General features: G+C 36.4%; 1 protein-coding gene and 1 long non-coding RNA gene across 11 annotated transcripts in view; both read right to left on the minus strand.

The window, feature by feature from the left end:
- The window catches only part of LOC139816883 (venom dipeptidyl peptidase 4), a 509974-nt gene that overhangs the window by 104809 nt on the left and 383266 nt on the right, over positions 1-21899 (minus strand). For all 10 annotated transcript variants that reach the window (XM_071784690.1, XM_071784692.1, XM_071784698.1 and 7 more), the window contains 2 exons: positions 5701-5795; positions 1268-1342 (listed from right to left, as the gene is read on the minus strand). In XM_071784690.1, coding sequence (XP_071640791.1) covers positions 1268-1342; positions 5701-5795 — 170 coding nt within the window. The remainder of the gene's footprint in view (positions 1-1267; positions 1343-5700; positions 5796-21899) is intronic.
- Positions 17569-21639, minus strand: LOC139816887 (uncharacterized). The gene is made up of 2 exons (XR_011733109.1): positions 18970-21639; positions 17569-18904 (listed from the first exon to the last, which is right to left on the minus strand). It is a non-coding gene; the product is annotated as an uncharacterized lncRNA (long non-coding RNA).

Genomic DNA, 21899 nt, shown 5'->3' on the forward strand with positions numbered 1-21899 from the left:
TCTTTGGAAGTTTAAGCACCGACGTACCAGTCAGACCACCTGACGAACGCGCGCGGTTCGCCGAGTGACGAAGAACGGAGGAGGGGGAGAAACAAGAGAGGGAGAACGAAATATTTATCGCAGTCATTCCGTTCGGCAATACGATTAACTTCCGGATAGTCTACCTTGCTCCCGTGATTGTCTCACTATGTGGTTATATATTCGCGCTCTTGAAAACTCTATTCGCGTTTATAACATAAAAAAGAAGTTGGATTATTCTTGCACAGCATAAATCAATTCATATTTTTGAATTTTATATTTTACAGAATACACTGTTAAATTTCGCAGTGTCAAATTATACTCAATTTGAGTCATTGTTGATCGTTCCTATAGGTTGCCACTGCTCCTACTGCTCATACTCAATATGTTATTGTTAATTTAATTGAATGCTGTTTTGTGTTGAAATAATAATTTTGGCACATATGATATAGTTACAAATAACAAAAAGTTTATTTAACTCAATTAAGGTATTGGTTTAAATTTTATCTTTTAATATTTAACAGTGTACACTTTAAATTTGGATTATTATGAAATTAGCATTGACATTCGAGTTTTTAATTATAATGCAATAACAATAATATATATTATTTTTAATCAGAATATTAGGCCATTATTATCTGAATATCTACTCTTTAATATTTCTCATTCAAATGCGTAAAACTGTCAACTTTAAGTAACTTATTTCTTAACAGTAGGTTAAGTGGCGCGTAAGAAATTTTCGGAATACAGTTTCGAAATGTCGAAAGAAAGGAAGTAATCGCGGACAATGTGAATTTCAGGCACTTGTTGAACCGAGAGATCAATTAACTTGCAATTTACTTGCAAAGGGAGAATCGTTATTACTACGAAAAAGCGCTCCTTCGTTAACGTTAATATTAAAGTTCACAGTCTATCGTTGAGAGTTTATTACCCTGGGCATCAGACATGCAAAGTCAGACATTGCCTATTCGTAAGATTGAGTTGGGGACAATTACATTGCGCTGCTGTAATCCTCATTTGCATGCATATGTTTTCGAGAAAAGCCGCGTCGTCAGAGCATAGTAATTATCACGCCATCAAAGATTTGCAGTAATTTTAATTAAGTAATATTTCATGATTAATTAACGTCCGTTTTTATCGTGCAACATTTCTTTTCACGTTGGCATTTAACGTAACGATAATAAACGTGCGCGCGTGCGCGCGTTTTCCATTATTTTACTTCATCAAAAATTTTTAAAGCATTACTTACCTTCTGGTAATTGAGAGCGAGTAACAAATACTTTCTGTCGGCGGATAAATGGTGGTCGAAGCTCGACAGTAAATCCTGAAAGCGCAAAATATTTTAAATTGTTTATAAACAAATGTCACATTACAATATAATTACATAGTTTTATGTTAAAATGCAAAACGCGCAACAAACAAAAATAGTAAAAGCACAGTGGACATAGGAATAAGTATAATGTTATTAGATGATTTAACAGAATTAATTAAAATTTAAAAAAATATAAATCGTTTGTTATAAACAAAGCTATAATTAGATTCAAAGGCCAAGGATGAGCATGTATATTTGGGTGTTAAGTATTAACTTATTCAATACCTAGACTAATTAAATATATCTAAACGTTTAAATTAAAAAGAGTTAATTAGATACATTTACTAGTATCCTGCAAATTACGCGATTTGTGTTTAATGTTAAATTCAGATCGTGCAAACAGATGCAGCCTCGCCTGCCTCGCCGATGTAGTTAAGCATTATAAAGTGAACGCGATCGTCGCTTGTTAAAAGTACAATACAGGAGTTTAGCCGCTATCTTTACAGGCCAACGTCGCGCGATAAAAAGACGGTGCATTAACTAGTTCCAGTAATAAGGAGTATAACGAAACCACGCAGGAGTACAAAAGTCTCGCGCGCTCGCGTGTCAGGCCGCGCCGGTAATCGGCGTCGGCGAACGCGAGGTCGCGCTTGCTGCCCAACGCGGACGGCAAATCGCAGACCGAGCTTATCGCTTATTATGCTTATAAAACGAGTCGTTAGCCGGAATGAAACCGGAATGGACTGCAAATGCGAGACGACGCGACGCGACGGCCGCGCCGCGTCGAAAGTGCATGGCTTTGTGCTGCCGCGACGACCCGGAACGGTTTGTCGAAATCGCGACGAGTAAATTACGATCACGTGCGCGACACGGATCGTCGGGGTTGTTGAATGAGCTATACGATGGCCTCTCGACTGATGGGATGACCGTCGTTAAGCGAAGTCGCGCGTTCGAACGAGAGACAATCGTTTCGAGTTGGTCGGTGGACGATCGGACTGGCGATCGTTTCACTTATTGTTAGCGATAGTCTGTCGCAATCATAATACGGTAACTGGCGGCCGACAACTGCAATTATTACTTTAATACGACAAAATTCGTATGATATATGGGTCACGTTTTTATGCGTTTTGGCCCTGCTGTTACTCAGATTAATTTGCATGTATTGTATTAAAATTCGAGCTTTAAGTCTCTAAAATTACTGTATATTCAGAAAATAAGTTAATTGCTCGTGTTCACGTTATATATAAACAGTAAGAAACTTTTTTTCTATTCAACTTCTTTTTAATTAATTAAAATTCTGTAATAATTATTAATATTAAATAATAATATTAAATAATATTAAATAATAATATGTTTTCCAGAACATTAAATAAAAGAATGAACACGCTAGAACTGTTGCCCAGTCATTTCATGCCCTTTTCATTTCAATTCAAAACATTATTAATTTAATTTAGAAAAAAATAACAGCATATATCTATACAATTAAAAGAATTTATTTAATAAATTGTTTTGGTTAAATTTTCGTTAAAATATTTTATATAATAAACATGTTATAATAAACCACTAAAATAAATTCGGTTATTTTGACTGTTCTAACTAGTATCTTTACTGATTTTTATGTACGTGTTTTTCAATAAATTTTTGAAAAAAAAAAAAGAAAATTGGATATAATATTGACACAGAGACAAAGTGACGCTGACAGTTTTATCATGTTACGTGGTAAAAGTTATTATTCTATTAGCAACTTTCCGAACTAATATTAAAGTATTCTGCTGGGACAGCTTGACACATACCTAATAAACTTGTTACTCTTAAACATGTAAAATTTTTATACGGGACGTGAAATAAAATGCAACTTTATACACTACTACCCAATATTCAGAATTCGTATTTTCTCACTGAAAAAAAGGTCCTTAATGCATGCAGGTAAAATCGTTTTTTCGTTGTTATTTTTTGAACATCGATATCGAAAATAGATATTGAAAAGACGATACAGGAAATATAAACGTACGTTAATATAATTTTTTTTACTTTGACGTAAAAAGCTAATTTTTGTAGTTTGCCTGAGTATTTTTAATATTCTACTTATTGTTAGTAAGAGAAAATTTCTAGATTCTCAAAGGCGGTCTTTGAGCGAGTGCATTGGATAATTGCATCGGTAAATCCCCTATATATATATAATTCACTTGGAATGCATTCGCATCGAAGCAGTGAGTAGGCCGAATGCAATTGTCCAAATGTACTCACTCAAAGACTGCCCTCAATATATGTATATATATACACACACACACGCGCGTGAAGGTACACGGGTCATAAACTCCCTAATAGCTTTCAGACTAACAAGGAGAACGCCTCGATAAGACTGTTCTCCGTCGACACTGCACGGACTCGGACTGCGTTCGAAACACTCCCGTAAGATTTCGAGCAAAGCAGCAAATGCGGAAGACTTCATTTAACTCAAGAAAGGTAAGAAAGGGCGCAAGTTCGACGGTAAAAATAAAGTTTTGGAGCGTCGCACCGGTTAGCCGTTGCAATTTCTCTTTAGCGCTTCCCCCCTCCCCCTTCCTCGACTTGCTTAATTGAAAGAATCAGCTTACCTCCCCGCGCTTGCTGATTGCGACATCCCCGAAGAGAGGAATGAGATTTTATTTTAAGAAATAGGGACCTTGTCCGCCGCCATTTGTAAAAGTAGAGAAGAACGTATGAAATCAAACAGGTATTCTTTTTGTCAGAAAAAGAAGTATTAAATATAATCGCTACACTTGACAACGTTTTTATTAAGGAGCACTGTTATAATCGTAGTGTTAAATTATACTCAATTTGAGTCATTTTTAACCATTTCTAAATCACCACTGCTCTTACTCAACATGTCGTTAATTTAACTAAACCAATGAAGTTAAAATAATACTGTTTTGTGTTAAAGTAATATAAATTTCGACACATATGATAGTTTAATAAGTAAGTATTCGACGATTTCTTCGATCTGCCGATATGTCCTTTAATTTTCAAATCGTTAAAAAAATATTTAATAACATTGCCAAAAATTTTCAGTAACGAACATTTCTGGTAAATTGAAGTAATAATATATCAAGAGTGTATGACAAATAGTCTTGCGTAACGATACATTCCGTAAATACGGACTTGGACTTTCCTCCGACGGAGACATCTCACAATGTTAAATTTCGCGGAGATAGGCATTGCATTACAGATAATGAATCATTTTCCAACGGTTAGCCGGCTATGGATATCTACCGCGCGTACGAATGAGAATCGTTGACGATAGATTGCACGCGTCAGAACGTGAAAGATAACAAGCAATTACCGTTCCAGGGATCTCTTCGACGGCGCGGTGTGTCGTGGGGGAGTAACGAGTGGGCGCGATGCAATGCTCGGCGTGTGCGTTACATTACGCCTCTCGTTCCCCTGCACCGCGTCGTGAAATAATATTTCGGCCCCTCTTTCCGATTACGGCCGTTTTGCTGCTTTCGCATTCGATCCGCACGCGCGGCTTCCGCTTTTATGTATGTCCGTATACACACGCTCGCTCGCGGCCAGCCCGGCGGACGATTTAATTGATCACGCACGAATATGAATTAGAGACGGGAAAGAAAACCGGGGGGAGGGAGTTGGAGAGAGGGAGGCGGGAAATAGAGGACACGCATATGTGAGATATGGTGCTTTTGCTTTCGTTGCGCACGGGGTATTTCGGTGATCGTTATCCGCGATTTCGGAAGTGAAGCGCGCACCGGGGCGCGCGCGATGGCGAGTCCCCCCGACAATTAATTCGTACCGACTATATAGCGACTATTCATACCGTGATTTCTATTTAATCGCGCGCACGACTATTTAATGCGACAATAATCGCGCATGTGTTAACGCGCGCGTATTCGCGAAAATATTTACGCACACTTTCCATGGGACATCGGCTCGTACCCAGAGTACACATTTTACAATAATTGATTATCACCGATAACACAGTGACACATTTCACATTTTACATTATTAATGCTAATGGTATATTGATACGCGTATAATTAACATTGTATATATTGTTTTCTTCGTTTAATTAATGCCGAATTGATATCTGCAGTCTTGTTTACGCTTCAACATTAATTTAATATAAATCTTAATTTAATGCTCTGTACCGTCACTGCGTTTTACTTGTAACTTATATTAATATTAATATTATTCGTAGAGAAGAGAGAGCAGGAGGAGGGGAATAAGGGGGCTGTGATAACCCCTGAGTAAAATAACTGATAATTCTGGGATTCTCATTACGGGGTGGAACGAGCGAAGGATTTCATGCAAACTTCCTCGGAGTCCCCCGCGAGAGCTTTTCATACAACGTGCAGAAGTTTAACAAAACTTACGGGATTGCTGGAGTCCAACAGGATCTTGGATGCGGCCGAGCTGACATTGTAGATCAACAAATTGCCTATCTCGTCACGGTAGAGGATCTCGTCTCCTGCAACAAAAAAGGACACACGTTAGCGGGAATTGAATTTTAAATTAATACGTCCGCGCGCGCGACGTAGGTATAATATCCCCTTATCGTACACGTTTCGTTATTTCACAAGCCGCGCTACATTGCGCAGCCGCCGCGATTAAATCCATGCACGCATTTAAGCGTCTTTCTTCGCGCGGAATCTCATTTTGTCGTGAATTATAACGAAGTTTTCCCGCGTGCTTTTACGTTTGTTCCAAAGCATCAAAAAATGATCAATTATACTTTCCTAAAGTGCGTTACAAGATTCATCTATTTAAAAACAGTTAAACTGAATAAAATTATCGCGATTGCGAAACAATTGTTTGTCAATCTGGTAAAAAAAATCTAAAGTAAGCGTGTATCGCAATTGCGATAGACTAATAATAATTTTATTAATTAAAAAAATGCAAATAATTTTTGTAGTCACTTCACTGCAAATTCAAGTGTGTTATTTTATCTGAAGCTTTTCTTACACATTTTTTTGCCGTTTTAAATGACGTCATTTAACACGACTGAACGTATTAATACGATTAAACGTGTTAATTTAATACGCAACGTGTTAAAACATGTAAAACAAGATTCAGTCAAATGTATCATTTTAAACGTGTAGAAATAACACACTTGGATTTACAGTGTTCTCTCACATTTTTCTCTTCTTTCATAAAAAAAATTCCTTACTGCTTCGAAAATTCTTTAAAAAAATTTCGTTTTTCGTTAACTGACAAGAGATTTCTCAAACTGCAATCGTAGCACTATTCTCCGTTAGATCGTGCAGAGATGGAACTTGTCCGGGAATAATGATTGATTAATTGCTTCCATATCGCTCGCCTTTGTTCGTCTTTCGTGTGAGGAAAAATAGGCGTGCAGTTTTCTTCGAAAACGATAGAAGGTGCGAAGAAAGAGATTTAGGAAGAGAAAGAGAAAAAAGGTAGGATGTGAAGGTGAGACGGACAAGTGAATTCTGGAGACGAGAGCTTGTCCTTCTCGAAAATCGATTTTCCCGAACCGACAGTACGCCGTTTCATCAATCTTAGCAGAACTGGCATCGTAAAAATCCTCGGAATAAGAAGCATTGAGTTAGGTCGTGATAGGCCATGAGTAAGAAATATTTTTATCGTTATCGAAGAGGCAGAAAGGCAGCGAAAGAAACAAAGGAAACTAGTGGTAAAGAAGAAGATAGAAAAAAGAGCGATAAAGAAAAGGAAAAAACTTTTGGAAATATTTTCCTTCAATTGTCCAGCGATCAATAATACAGCGACTTATATAAAATTAACAATGATTAATTTCCGGCGGTGTTACTGTTCTAAGAGATAGCTCTGTTTCAATTTAACAAATTATGCTCTTTCCGAGAAAATTGTGAAGAAATGGAAGAAGGTGACAAGGTGCATAAAACTGAAGAAATGGAATATATGGATTGTCTCGTTGAGAATGAGTTCAAATATGATAAATAATAGATAACCGTTTATAACGTTTACTCCCTCAGCACTATTTTCTCTAGCGGAAAATATTCCATTATTTTATTCGCACACAGAAAATTATTTTACCAGTGTAAACCTGGCACCAGACTTTAACAAAAAAAAAATGTTCTAACAGTAAGTTTGTATTTCATTTGTACCGGTTTGTATCACCCTTTGTTTTGTTTATACCTCAATAGTTTATAAAATATAAAATATAAATTAAAAAATAGCCAACACTAAAAGATATTTCAATTTTAATAAGACCATTCGAAAGAGCATTGTTTTTACCTATTTGTATCACCTTTTTAGTCGTTCGCATCTTAAGAGTTGGAAGTACAACATTTTCAAAATATCTCCAAGAAGCAACCTTGCCATTTCTTGAGATACTCTCTGAAAACGACCAACGCCATTCAAAAGAGCTCCGTTAGTATCCGTTTGTATCTCTTTTCAAATTGTTTGTGCCTCAAAAAAACCGGGAGTTTTCAGGCTTTTTGAAATACGTTCAAGAGGTAAGTTTCGCCAATTTTTGAGATATGTTAACATGGTGAATGGTATTCGAAAGAGCATTGGTTGTACTCATTTGTACCTCTTCCAAAATTGTTTGTACTTTAAAGGGGCCGGAAATACAGACTTTTCAAACTCAAACAATGGCAAAATTACCTTTTGGACGTACTTTGAAAAGTATGTACTTCTGACCCCTTTGAGATGCAAACGATTTGAAAGGAGGTACGAACGGGTACAAACGCTCTTTCGAGTGCCATTGGCCGTCTTGAGATATCTCAAAAAATGGCGGAATTGCCTCTTATAATTAGACATATTTTGAAAATGCTATACTTCCGAAACCCTTAAAGTACAAATTGGAATATTTTTTAGTCGGAGATGCTGTCTATTTTTTAATCCTCTTACATTTTATAAACTATTAAGGTATAAACAAAGGTATAAACAAAGAGTGATACAAACAAGTACAAACGAAATACAAACTTACTGTTATCAAGATTTATTTTTGTTAAAGTCAGGTGCCAGGTTCACAGCGGTAATTATGCGTACGCTTCATACTCTCACAATTTTCACAATTATGTCGTTTGCCTAAAAATATGAGCAATAAAAAATGTAATTGCGCTGATAATTTAAGAAAGTGGAAACAATGCTCTTTTATAATATCGAACAGACGCGCCTTTTTTTAATGCGATGGGTCTGCAATGTCTGCATGTTGCAGGTTGCAGTATAAACTTCGTTCCACTTAACGCTGGTTGTTCGCTCGACTGCATGATAAACAAGAAGTGGCATGTATCGCAGAACGAATATACAGCTTCGACAGACTCAACACAGGGAACTACATCAACGTATGGTCCGGTAGCAGAACTGGCTTTTCGACGGCAGAAATTTTCCGACGGCAAAATTTGATTTTTCAAAAAGGTTCACGCATTAAAACCGATTATACCTTAAAGTAATTTGATCTCTTGTATAACAAACAAGTGAAATGAACAAGAAGATCGTTCCGGCTTTACGGGGCGATTCGCAGCAAGCTATTGGATTTTTGGATTTATAAGATATATATATATATCTTTTTGGATACATATATTTTCAAAGATACATTTATCAGCTGTATCTGTTTAAGCTCAATTGCGGCGAATTTCCTGAGCAAAGAAAGATGAAACGTGTTATGAACAATAAAGGGATTATCAAAAAATTCGGATTTATTAGATGTAATGTTTTGAAAAGATGCAAAAAAAATGGATTTAATTGACAATAATAATATAAAAAATAGCTATAAAATTTCAAATCTAAAATAGGTTTGCTCACGTATGTATATCAAATCATTTACGAGTAGTACCTCGAACAAATAACTTTCATTAATAAATGAAATAAATTAATACTCGAAAAACAATACCTGGTGGATTTTTTGAAAGACTAATTATAAAGGAGTGATAAAAATTTGAAGTCGTCAATATGTGATATAGACGATATAGACGAATATACGACCGCGTTTAAGAAACTTTAAATAAAATTTTTAATTTTTATATAATTTATTCATTTTAAGGGGATCCTGCAGCCGTATGATTTACCGACATTATCGTTAATCGATGGATCTTTTAATTGGCTTTACAGAATTGCAAGTTTTTGGTCTAGAATTAAAGTCCACACAAAAATCTAGAGTGGAAAACGCAATTTTATATCAAAAGCATCAAAAAATTACAAATATTACTTATTGGGGCACATACACAGCTGTCATCTGACGACAATATTTGCTTAAAACAAAAATGCTACTGTTTATACGTACATAATGTTTATCATCCACCCTTGGGAAAACATGTAGGAATAATATCGTGTAAGTAGAAGTAAGATTCAATGCGTACAAAAAAAGATCCATCTAATAATTATTTAGTAATGCAAATACGGATGCAGGATGACAAGAAGAGCAGCAACAGTAGTTGCCGGATCTTGCGTAAGATGGCGAGCAATCGAAAAAAGGACAGATGTCATTTCGTTAGACAAAGACAGATATAGGGAAAACAAAATTAGAAACGTTGACATTATCGACATCGAGGAAGTTCGCCAGTCACTGCAGGATCCCCTTAACATCTTATTTAAACCAGTTTTATGAAACAGCAAAAGGTTGACTTAAAATGTCAGAGAGAGCACATGTTCGGCAATATGGTGCCACGAGGATTAAAACACGACATTATCAGTATCAGAGGCAGATTAATTAACAAAGTTTTCCAACGATGTGGATGCGGTTGAAACTCGTTGCTTCTTTCACGTTAGGACAGCGCGTAAAACTGTTTCCTGTATCATATTTTACGACTTGGCCAACCTGCCCCGTACCCAACTCGGCCAACCTGCCCCAAACGCCACGAGCAAACATTTTGACATTTTACGAATACCAAAAGTGAGGTTAGTTTTAAAAACAATGATGATTTAGAAAGCCTATGGAATGCTCTTTGAAATATGTATATTCTCCATTAATTGTAACAACAAGTACATTCAATAACCATAACAGTTTTTACTGTATATATTTACTCACCACTCTCGAAAAGAAACAAATTGCGATTTTGCCAAAACGACGCAGCATAAATGAAGGAAAATACAGTCACGTATTTATCTCTCACTAACACACTTAATTTCGTAGAGAGAGCGCCACCTGTCACTTCTATCATTTTTAAACAGCCAGTCGGCCAACCTGCCCCGCGATCAACCAGCCCCCCTCTCCCCTATTTATTTTTCAAAATCGACGAATCTCTTAAGAATACTTGTATATAAAGATAACTAAATTTCTTCTCGAAAAGCTTCAGACAATTGCAAGATATTCCGCGGAGATATTGTAATACGACGCCGCTGCCATTTGCTTTTGCTTTTATGTTGCTCATGAAGATGCGAGGATAAACATTCATAAAAACAAGGTTATCAACCACAAGAAGCTAAAGGTACAATAGATATGGTTGAGAAAACAATGCTTATGTCCTTGTGACCTAACTATCACAATGGCGAAAAAGGTAAAGTTATACGATACAAAAATTTCAAATTTTACAACACAAATAATCGATTATTTTTAAGTCAAAGGCTAAAAATGTTTCTATATTTTTCTCTCTCTCTCGCACAATAACGTGTTTCAAAAATTGCTATTCTAATATATTATTTGTTTAATTATTTTAAATTAAATAATGACACAAGTAAAATGAATAAAAAAGAGTTTTATTTTATTGCGCCGCCTTTTAATTATAATTTTAGTAAATTAAAAAATAATATGTATCTTTATATAAACGACACTGCCAAATTTTGTTGAAATATCAAGAATATAATAATTTTATTTCATATTTTAAAAAATAATAAATATAATATTTACATGCCTAATATTATATGAATGATATATTCCAAATAATTTTGATTGGAAAAAAATCCCTGATGGAAATCTCCGACAATTATATACATATAGGTATATATATATGTGTGTATGCATAAGATTTGCACATAATTTTCATTTCTAACATTTACTGGCTTCATCTCTTTCGTTAATTTTAAACGTGCGTAAAACGTTGATTTTGGCTTTTACGCGCAATTAAATACAGCTGTTTCAGGTAATTACACAGCTAAATATTCTATTACTGCGCAGCTATTTTCAATTTCTTGTGTAAGGCACTATGTAGAATAAAATAGCTTTGTTGCTCAATTGAATTCATAATAACGGATTAACAAACGTTGAACGTGTAACTCTATTGATCGTTGTGTTATATAGAGCCATATTAAAATTATAAATAAATTCTGCTTTGTCGCACGAATAGCGCACGAATTTTCATAAATGATATCGAGCGAATAAAAATTAGAAACATTGGAAATTTTCACGATAATTCCAGCGCATCGTTGTTTTCCGATTCAAAAGAAAAATAGGAATATTTCTATGTCTTCTTCTGTACGTATTCACTAACAAAATTTTTTTAATTAGAATATACGTTGTAATTCGCACGATTAATAAGATTGTTACTGTTACTGATAAAGCGGAGGGAATAAAAACAATGCATTAAAATATATCGCAAAGAAATATTACCAATTAAAAATATCACAATAAATAAATGTTCTTTAAAAATTATTGTACAAATCGTAGAAATTGTAACTTATTAAAATATTAATTAAGATTTGTAATAACTCCTAATATTTACAATTATATTTTTATTATTTCTAAAATTAACTTAAATCAGTTTGTTTAAATGATAAAAGGGTTGTTCGTAAGACAAAATATAAAATTATTCATAAAATAACGAGAACCGAAAATAATAATTTCTATTGGACCTCATCAATCACAGTAGAATGTTTCGTTTTCGCTTCCGTCGTGTCAATTATTTATTGGATTAAAAACAGTGATGTGCGAAAAGTGATTTACATTTATTAGGTAAACGTAACACCGAGGGTTCGGCCAATTTCTCACGGAGGATAACGCATTAACGAGACATCGTATCTCGTGCGGGATTGTATCTCACAACGAGGTATTCGCTATTACGGCGACGACGTCGACCGGATGGCTGAAACAGACCCGGCGTCGTCTTTTGGGATTTCATAGCAACGGCGGCGGGCGGCGGGGAGAGACACGACGTTTACGATTTACCGCCACCAACTGCGTATATCTCGCAAGAAATAGGCCGAAACGAAAAATGCAAACGAAGCGTGAACTCGACTTCCGCGGTCATCAGGCGAAAATATCGCGCGCCGGAGCGGGTTTAAAATCTAACACTTTTTTTATGGACTTTGCAACATTTATACCAATTAATTAAATAACTATAAGCGATGCCGTTTGAAATTCACTGAGCTCTTAACGCGATTGATATTTACCGTGGATATATTGAGGTATCTCGAATACTGCTGAAAGAAAACGTTTTGAGGCAAGGATTTACAGTATTAAATTACTACAATATTAATCAGAATTGATTATTGAAATATTAAACAAATTATTTATTTTAATATTTAACTGTCTCAGCTGTCTTTAATCAAATAATTAATTAATTAAATGCACTTAATAATCGTGTTCTTCTAACAATGTAGATAATATACAGTTAAAGATAATTTTTTTATAAAGTCAAATCTCTTGTTAAAGTTGTACGAATAAAACATAAGCACTTCCGCACTTCTACGCTTAAGTTAAGCAATTGCGAGAGATAAACATTTTTTAATGAAATTCATAAGCAATTTCTACAAATGTGAATTAATGTTTGTGGCGGTTGCTGCAATTAGAATTCGTCCTCCGAGCAAACAGTAAATCATCATTAAAATCCGGCGGTAAATAAATTTGCGCGAAACAATGCTCATTTAATTAATATCCACAGAGGCGAATTATTTCTTTTAATGTCGCATCATTACGCGATGATTAATGGCGCGTATTACTCCCGCGTCGATTTAACCAACAACAGACGGAAATAAATTTTACACCTGGCTTGCCCGGGTCCCATATGCGTCGGCCTACTTCCCGCGTCTACGGGTACATATATATGTATATTGTTGTGAAATATGTTTTGTAATGACACGTGTTCACGTGCGCGCGCGCGCGAACGGCCGCGCGGCCGCGAGCGTACATCTGGTTCGTTGGTGCGTGAAATCTGGCACGGCCGGGGATGAAAATGGATATCCATGAAAATGTACAAGTGCGTTCGCGTTGCGCAAATGGATTGCAACGTACACGCCATTTACACGACCGTTCCAGTAGCGGTCATTAAAGGGTCACGTCGCGTTCGCGATGCGACACTTTGCGACATCCGCGCCGAGAGGATTATCGGCAAGAATTATCGGCGATATTTTCTTTTTATTTTATTAATCATCGTGAAAAGATAATTTTTTAAAATAACAGTTTGTCCGATTTTTCCACAAAATTGCTTGGCCGCGAAAAAAAGGAATGAATTTGCCTGTCATAATTGGGAGCATTCGCGCGTAGAACGTCAAATTAGTTACGTGAGTTTGCATCCAAACGTGTGCCAGCATTGAAGAACAGATATAAGAAAGCAACCGCCAATGTTTGCCGGTATCTGGATAAAATTATCTAGATGAAAAAAATACGAAGTATATTCATCTTTACTTATATAAAAAATCATGTCAGTACAGCAAAATCGTGAGTACTGTTTTAACATCCCTTATTTTGTGATCTGCGTCATTCTTTTTATAAATGTTTATGATCAGTTTTTTATGAACACAAGTTATCTAAAAAATTATTTAGATAAATCGCGATAATCGTCACATCTCTCAACTGGATTAATTAAAAGCAAAATCATCTTTATCTCATCTATAAAATAAAATTTACGAATTTTTATCTTATCTTTATCTAGATGATTTTGAAATTATCTAAGACAAACACTGGTAACCGCGCACGTTGTTGTTTCATAATAATGTTTGTTGAACACAAAACAATGATGGAGTTGCGAATTGGATCTACTTGTTGTAACGATACGTAAAGTTCGCATTAATACGATCCGTGCCATATCCTTTGAACCACATTCGCGGAATCTCGCGCCGCAACTTTGTCCGTGACAGTTGCCGGCCGCAGTTGTTGCAGTTACTTCGCCGCGGAAAGAATACCGCGGGTTCACTTCTCCGTCATGCGGAAGTATCGCTCCGACTGTAATGCTTGTAACAGTCGCGCATTTCCGCACAATAAAGGGGAAATACAGAAAGTGGAACTACCAAAGTTTAGACGCGCGACAACGTTACGCGACACGAAAGAGAGTCATCGTGTTTCGGCGTAAATCTTGCACTGGCGCAAGCGCATTTTACGCGAATCTATCTCGTTTCACAAACATGCAACAGAATATGCGTTTTATTTTAAGTAGAACATAAGGAGAAACTAAGAGACATTTCGTCAAGATATAACGACATATAAAACACCAATTATAGTAGTGGATTGGTAGCCCGATTAAAATTTTACATTATTACAATGATATAAATGGTAAAGTAGTAATAAGTTATAATTAACTTTGTTACAAGTACTATTCTGAACATAATTGCTCATATTCTTGTTAACAACTTGCACAGTCAACGATTATTAAAAATGCTAAAATTATCTTACTGTTTATTTTTAATCGATTAATTTATTAAATCTAGCACATAAGAGACTTTTTATTAAGAAACTGAAAAAAAATTGAGAGAGAGAGATTAATCTTCCATTTCCCAGATTTATATAAATACATTATTTAACCCTTCGAGGCCACATGGGGTGGCGGCTACCCCAACAAAAATTCAGGGCCCGATATTTTTAAGCTAAGCTTTATAATCAGTGTCCCTTCCAGGTTGTCCATTCTTAGTTGGGTCTCGAAGATCCGTGCAGTAGAAAGCTAATCTTTTAATTGGCTTTATAGAAATGCAAAATTCTTGTCTAGAATTATATGATTAAACGAACTTACCTGTAAGTGAAGTTCTATCATAATTGTATGAAGCGCCTCTTCCGAAGAGATCATATGGTAGTAGCCCCTACTATGTACCGATGTACCACAGTTTTAAAGTTCTAAAACTTTCCGCTAGGGTTAGCTTCCCGTTCCGTTGGTCATTTATTTAAAGTGCTGCCGTAATATCTAGGGTTCTAATAATATTAGAATTGGGTATATACTGGGTGGGACCGATCTCTTCGGAAGAGGCGCTTCATACAATTATGATAGAACTTCACTTACAGGTAAGTTCGTTTAATCATATAATTGTATTGCGCGCCTCTTCCTCGAGATCATATGGTAGCTGTTTAAAGTTATTACGGCAGATAGATTATGCCTGAGATTCCGTGAAAGGAACAACAAAATTTTATACATTTACAATTTTTAATCGCATTTAGCGTATATCCACTTAACCAAAGGATTTAAACACAAGGACAATTAAATCCTTAATTTGTATAACTAAGGATAGATTTAGCGATATATTTATATATTTTAATTATATATAATATATATTTCAATTATTATTAAAATTATCCTGCGCACCATTTACTGCGCCCGGCTCTAATTGGTTTTTTTTTTTTTTTTTTTTTTAAGCTTTGCAAAACATTCTCGACCACTTTGCCGCCTTTCTAACAACGTCTATGGTGACGTCACTTCGCTTATCGGTCGAAATTGAGGCATGGCGGGTGCTATATGCACAGGTCACATCTGTGTCAATTCTACTTACGTTGTCAAACAGCGTTACTACTATTAAGATAGTTTTTCAACCGTTATGACTTAATATTACCCCAGCGCCATGATTCAATACAATACAATCCTGGGATCCTCAGAATCATATTTTGGCCAGTGGCATGCTAGGATGCAGCTTTCTAACTTATCTTCATTCTCGCATCTTGTGTGCAATAGACCTTAGACCAGAACTTGAGATTAACCTCCAAGGCGTTTGTTGGTGTACCTATATATATATGCAACCTGTTCACTAAATAAGTTCTTCTGAGAGGTGGCGAATAAAGGTCGATGATTTCTGGTCAAACTTGAACTCAGATCTTTGGCTCATTAGAGCAGCGCACATCTTTCTGTGCTATGATCACCACCACCTCTGGATTTTATAATAATAAGACTTATCCAAGATTATTATGTACAACTATCAGACACGTCCATAAGAGGCTTTACTTTCTTGAAACCTTTTAATCAAGAGCTCCATCCGTGAAGAAAACATGATGTCTGTCGTCTCTTAGCTCGGACGCTTCTTTGGCAGCGTCCCGACAATCAGGATAATCCTCTTCCAGAGAGGATATGACTTCCTGTCAAAAAACCACAGAAAATATTTACTCGGTTCTAAATAAAACGAATCAGAATCCAAGATTATTAAGTACACTGGGCCTCATGCCCGAACCAGCCACTTAGGGGCCACTTCAATATTTCTCGAACCTTCCAATTTCACTTTTTTTTTTTTTTTTTAAGTATAGTCGCGAACGGAGAAGTTGCGTAAAAATTAAAATTGTTTCCAGAAATAAGTAAACGCGTTAATAACTAACGCTTCTCAATCGCTTATCCACGAGATATGACGCAAACATTTGGAATTGGTTCGAGATGCAAATAAGTTGATGTTCGGTTTACAAAACCTCTGTACTATCGTCGAAAAGAAACCGTATTTGATAACACAAACTTCGTTTCCGGTTCAAGATGTCTCGACGCTCTTCTTGAATCGTATATACAATGTAAAGATCCAAAGATCCTTCTCTTTGCATCCCCCTCAGTCCTCTGAATTTTTGCGAGTTACTTAAGACCAAAAACACTGATAAGAACTCAAGATAGTTGATATGGCATTCCGATATCCGTGAATCCGCTGAGCTTGGTAAAGAACACCTCAACCAGAGGGTAACGCATCCAAATGTATTTCTAAGGCAAATTTGAAAAGAAAAAACTTTTAATGAAACACCAGTCAAAAAACCTCTTTTAATTCGTGTTTCTTTGAAACACAATCAATTTTTCTTATTCAGAATACTTCATGTGTATCCAACCAAATTTTAAGGCTACACAACATAAACCTAAGGTTCCTATGAACCTGGCAAAAATCTCGAATGGAATATCGTGTAATTGCCTCAGATTTATAAGCTGTTCACTAATTTTAGGTACTCGTATCCTAATCAAACCAAGAACCATATCTCTGGTCGCCAGCTTCATTTTTCTCCTTTTCTCACTCATTATGAATCATAGTGATTCCAGAAACTGCATGTTTCTTGTATGTTTCTCGAACATACCGTATATGTCTCATCTAGAAGAAGAAAGCCATCCAATTAATTAATTAACGGATAAGTAGCCCAATTCTCTTAGGTAAGAGATTGGCTTCATAGTTTTTTTTTTTTTTTTTTTTTTTTTTTTTTTTACGAAGCCGTGTTTTGCACAAAAACGGGTACTTTAGCTCATAAAGAGCACCTTCAACAAAATTCTCAAGTACTTATATTGTCTGAATCAGCAATGTGAATTAATTAATATGCGTCCTTCAAATCAATCGACGCCAGGAATTATCCTTTAGCCAGAATTTGTTTGACCTTTTTTCTGTCTTTTATTTAAGATGCTCAACATATTGGTAACTTATTTATTAAGCTATAACTTATAAAGCTTTTTCAGATTAAGGATTAACCTGTAAAAAATTTATTAGGTTTGGGAATAAGATAATTCTTGAAATAATTAATTTGAAACTGGCTGATACTTCGGAATGGCCTGCTTTCTCGATAGCTGTATTATTTGTTACGAATCTGTATCTTTACCTGCTCGGCTATTGCGGTTTTTTCGTATATATGAGTTGTCTCATTGACATTTAGGCTGTGCCAGCCTATTGGCAACCTTACTTACAACTAATTTCTTTTCGTAGGCGCTTGTTCCGGCTTCCAACCGGTAACGTACCGGTAATGTGATTTTGAGAGGACAAGTTCTGTTATTGACTGTACATCTGCCTCTGCTCGCTCGCCTTCGATTGACCGTATGGCCTCTGTCGATTTCGGCGAGACAGCCTCGCGAGTTTCTAGAACTCGAGGCCCTTGCAATTCCAGCAATGGCAGCAGTCGTTCTGTGCTTCATTGATTGCCGCACAATTTTGGTTTTTGAACCATACGCTCGTCCTCTTACAATAGTGCTGTCTAAAACAGATTTAACCTCCAAATTTATATTTAGTGGATTTATTACCGCATAAGTTTTCCGGAGGAATTTTTTAATTTGCATTTTCAAGGCGAATTAGTTGGACCAAGACACCTGAATAACTTTTTCAGCAGGACCTTTCGCTCCTCCAAGGGAAGATCTTTTACAAAGACGTCTTCCCGCCTGACTACAAGATCTTTGTAACCCGCTGGTTTTAGGATTCTATCAGGCAAAATGCAATCTCTGAACATATCTACGATCAAACAGGAGAGCGACTCCTCGTATCACGACTCTTACCGTCTCGACGCTAAGCAGATTTACAAGCGTCTTTTTAAACCTCATCTTAAGGATCGCTGCTAAACGTACTAAGAAACAGATACGCACTAGTTCTTAAGAAATCCTTGTCGTAAGAAAGACCTTCCAAATAATAACGACTACAGCTTTTCCTATTGGCATCATAATATCGCCTGTAAGGATATTCGTATTCGAGGAAAAATAGTCTTTCTAATAGTTTCAAGGCGAGTTGTACTCGGATTGTTTTTTAATATATTGGTTGAACCAATATATTTACGGATAATATTTTCCGCAATAATTTCTAAAAATTTTTGATACCATCCTTAGTCAATAGTTGTCGATTGGCATCTGGTCGAAATTATTTACCTTTCTGATGATATTCTGAAACAAGATGTTATGAGTAAAGGTTATGTATGCAATTGAATTTTATCAATCACACATTTCCAAGGTGAGCTGGTTGGACCAAAACACCTGGCTTTGCATATGCGTATTATATGTGCACAATTGAAGTTCCTCAATTTGTCTTTTCAAGTCGAATTGGTTAGACCAAGACTAAATCCCTTTTTTAAAGTCGCTACAGTCAGTACAGTCCCGAACAGGCTTGATAGCTGAGAGGACGTTACGCGGTGAGGTTTTGTGCACAATTAAAATTCAATTTGTATTCTCAAGTCGAATTGGTTGGACCAAGACGCCTGAATCTCGCCTATGCATCTTACCCCATTTTTAAAGTCGCTCCGAACGGGCTTGATGGTTGAAAGGACGTTACGTGGCAAGGTTATGTGCACAATTAAAATTTTTAATTTGCATTCTCAAGGCGAATTGGTTGGACCAAAACACCTGAATCTCGCCTATGCATCTTACCATTTTAAGATCACTACCGCCCCGACCCAACTTGCTAGCTGGGAGGACGTTACGCGGCGAGATTATGTGCACAATTGAAATTTTTCAATTTGCATTCTCAAGGCGAATTGGTTGGACCAAGACACCTGAATCTCGCCTATGCGTCTTACCTTTTTGAAGTCACTACCGCCCGATGGTTAGGCTATCGTAGGACATTCCGCAATAAGGTTATGCACAATTGAAGTTTCTCAATTTGCATTCTCAAGGTGAATTGGTTGGACCAAAACACCTGAAACCTTCCTTTACGCATTACTGCGTTGACATATAGTCGATATAGACACCTTTATATCTTGCTGCTGCGTCTCGTTCGGTTACTTTCGTCTAACCGTCAGGTGCCTCCTTGACACCGAGGATGACGACGGTGAGCCACGAGCACGACCGTAATGGTCGTGATGATCACGACACAGCGGCGACGGCGACGACGAGAGGATGCCTCGCGCGCGGTGCTCGCGATTACTCGCAACAACGACGCGCTTCCCTTCACTTCACCTGTTCCCCACGAACGTACGGAAACGCTGTGGAAGTGCAGCGTCAACCATTGTCACGACGACAACGGTCCGGTTTCGTGTAGCCGTCGTTCGTCGTCACTCGGCACATAACCTCGCACCGTACACATATGTGACATATGTAAGTGACACCGTACACATATGAGAACGACGAACGCTACCTCACCGTCGCTATAGTTTCCTTTCTGTACCTCCTCGCCGTCTTCCGAACTCGAGGAACTGTCTCTAACTTTCCTTACTTCTATTTTCTTCGGAATCTCGTAAACACGCGTGTGGCTTAATCGGCACAAAGTAAAAGAATGACCAACGGAACGGGAAGCTAACCCTAGCAGAAAGTTTTAGAACTTTAAAACTGTGGTACATCGGTACATAGTAGGGGCTACTACCATATGATCTCGAGGAAGAGGCGCGCAATACAATTAAAGTACGCATAAAAATCTAGGTCATGGTGGTCGAATTTATATCGAAAACGAAAAAAAATTAATATTTTTTGTTATACGTAACGACCACCACATATAAATTCGACCACGATGACCTAGATTTTGATGCGTACTTTAATTCTAGACAAGAATTTTGCATTTCTATGAAGCCAATTAAAAGATTAGTGCTAAGAAAAAAACCGAAAAAAACCGGCTAGGATCACGGCTTTAGGATCACCTTAAGCCATGTCAGTTATGTTTGGTAAACATTTGAAAATTATTATAGGGGTGGTGACCACCCCAGTATGCCCTCGGTGTATATTTCTTATCGCAACCAAAAATTACAATATTTTTGTTCGAGCACATTTCGGGTTTTGTACCATACATATTTTTGAACAACACCTTTAAGATGTTTCATGAACATGATGTTTTTACGTCTTATAATTGGAATTATGAGACTTTGAATCCGTCTGGGGTTGGCGATCACCCAGTAGTGTGGCCGGGGCGTATTAAAAAAAGAGGTGTGGCCTCGGAGGGTTAAATAATATGATTCACGTATCATTTAAATTTTAAGTTGATTTTATTTGATAAACATCATCGCTGCTAAAGGAGATAAACTTTGCCAATAATTAAAATAAATCAATTCCATTTTGTTCGCAAGAGAAATAATCGAGAGAAAATAATCCAGAATCATTATACTTACAATAATGAATCTGGACAGGGAAAGATTAAATTAAGATACTGGAAAAGAGCTAAATGTTGAAACTTTTCTCAGAATGACAATGAATCTCGGTTAGATCCTAGCGGGGAGTGGCTTAACTTTTGTTCGGGAAGTTTCCAATTAGTTTGTAGCTAGCCTCTCCGTAGCACGTGTCAAAATTTCCCACCGTTGTCATATAGTCGCGAAAAACACATGGAACGACCTGTCGGCCGAAAATACAAGAACCAAAACTTGGACCGGGAAACCCATATGTAAAGATTGCGACACGCGTCGTGCGCTGGTGATAAGATGTAATCTTGAGAAAACGATGGTAAGACTCACGCAAAGTACTTGTACTTTCATAAGGCGATCATCGCGGTCATCATTCGATATTCTCAATACGCTTAGCGCTAAATGTAGTTGACACCTGATTTACAAGTATTTTATTTACTGGGAAAAACACATGTATTTCCATTTTTAATTTATTAAAAAGTGCAAAATAGTACAACAAAACTGAATCATATTCATTTAGATTTTTGGTACACATTTATCATTAAACGTTCTGCTTGAATCGCAATTATATCACATTAAATTAAAGCTATTATATTAACAATTTACGTGATATTACGATATATAGAGTTTATATATATATAAAATTATCAAGAAAGAAAGTGAAAGAAAAAACTTTTATCAAGTTCTAGAACACAGAAAATAATCCAAGAAACACAATGCTTTTTAAAGTTTCCTTTTTCACAGAAATTTCAAATTTAT

The sequence above is a fragment of the Temnothorax longispinosus genome, chromosome 7 (assembly GCF_030848805.1).
Source record: "Temnothorax longispinosus isolate EJ_2023e chromosome 7, Tlon_JGU_v1, whole genome shotgun sequence".
Classification (NCBI taxonomy): domain Eukaryota; kingdom Metazoa; phylum Arthropoda; class Insecta; order Hymenoptera; family Formicidae; genus Temnothorax; species Temnothorax longispinosus.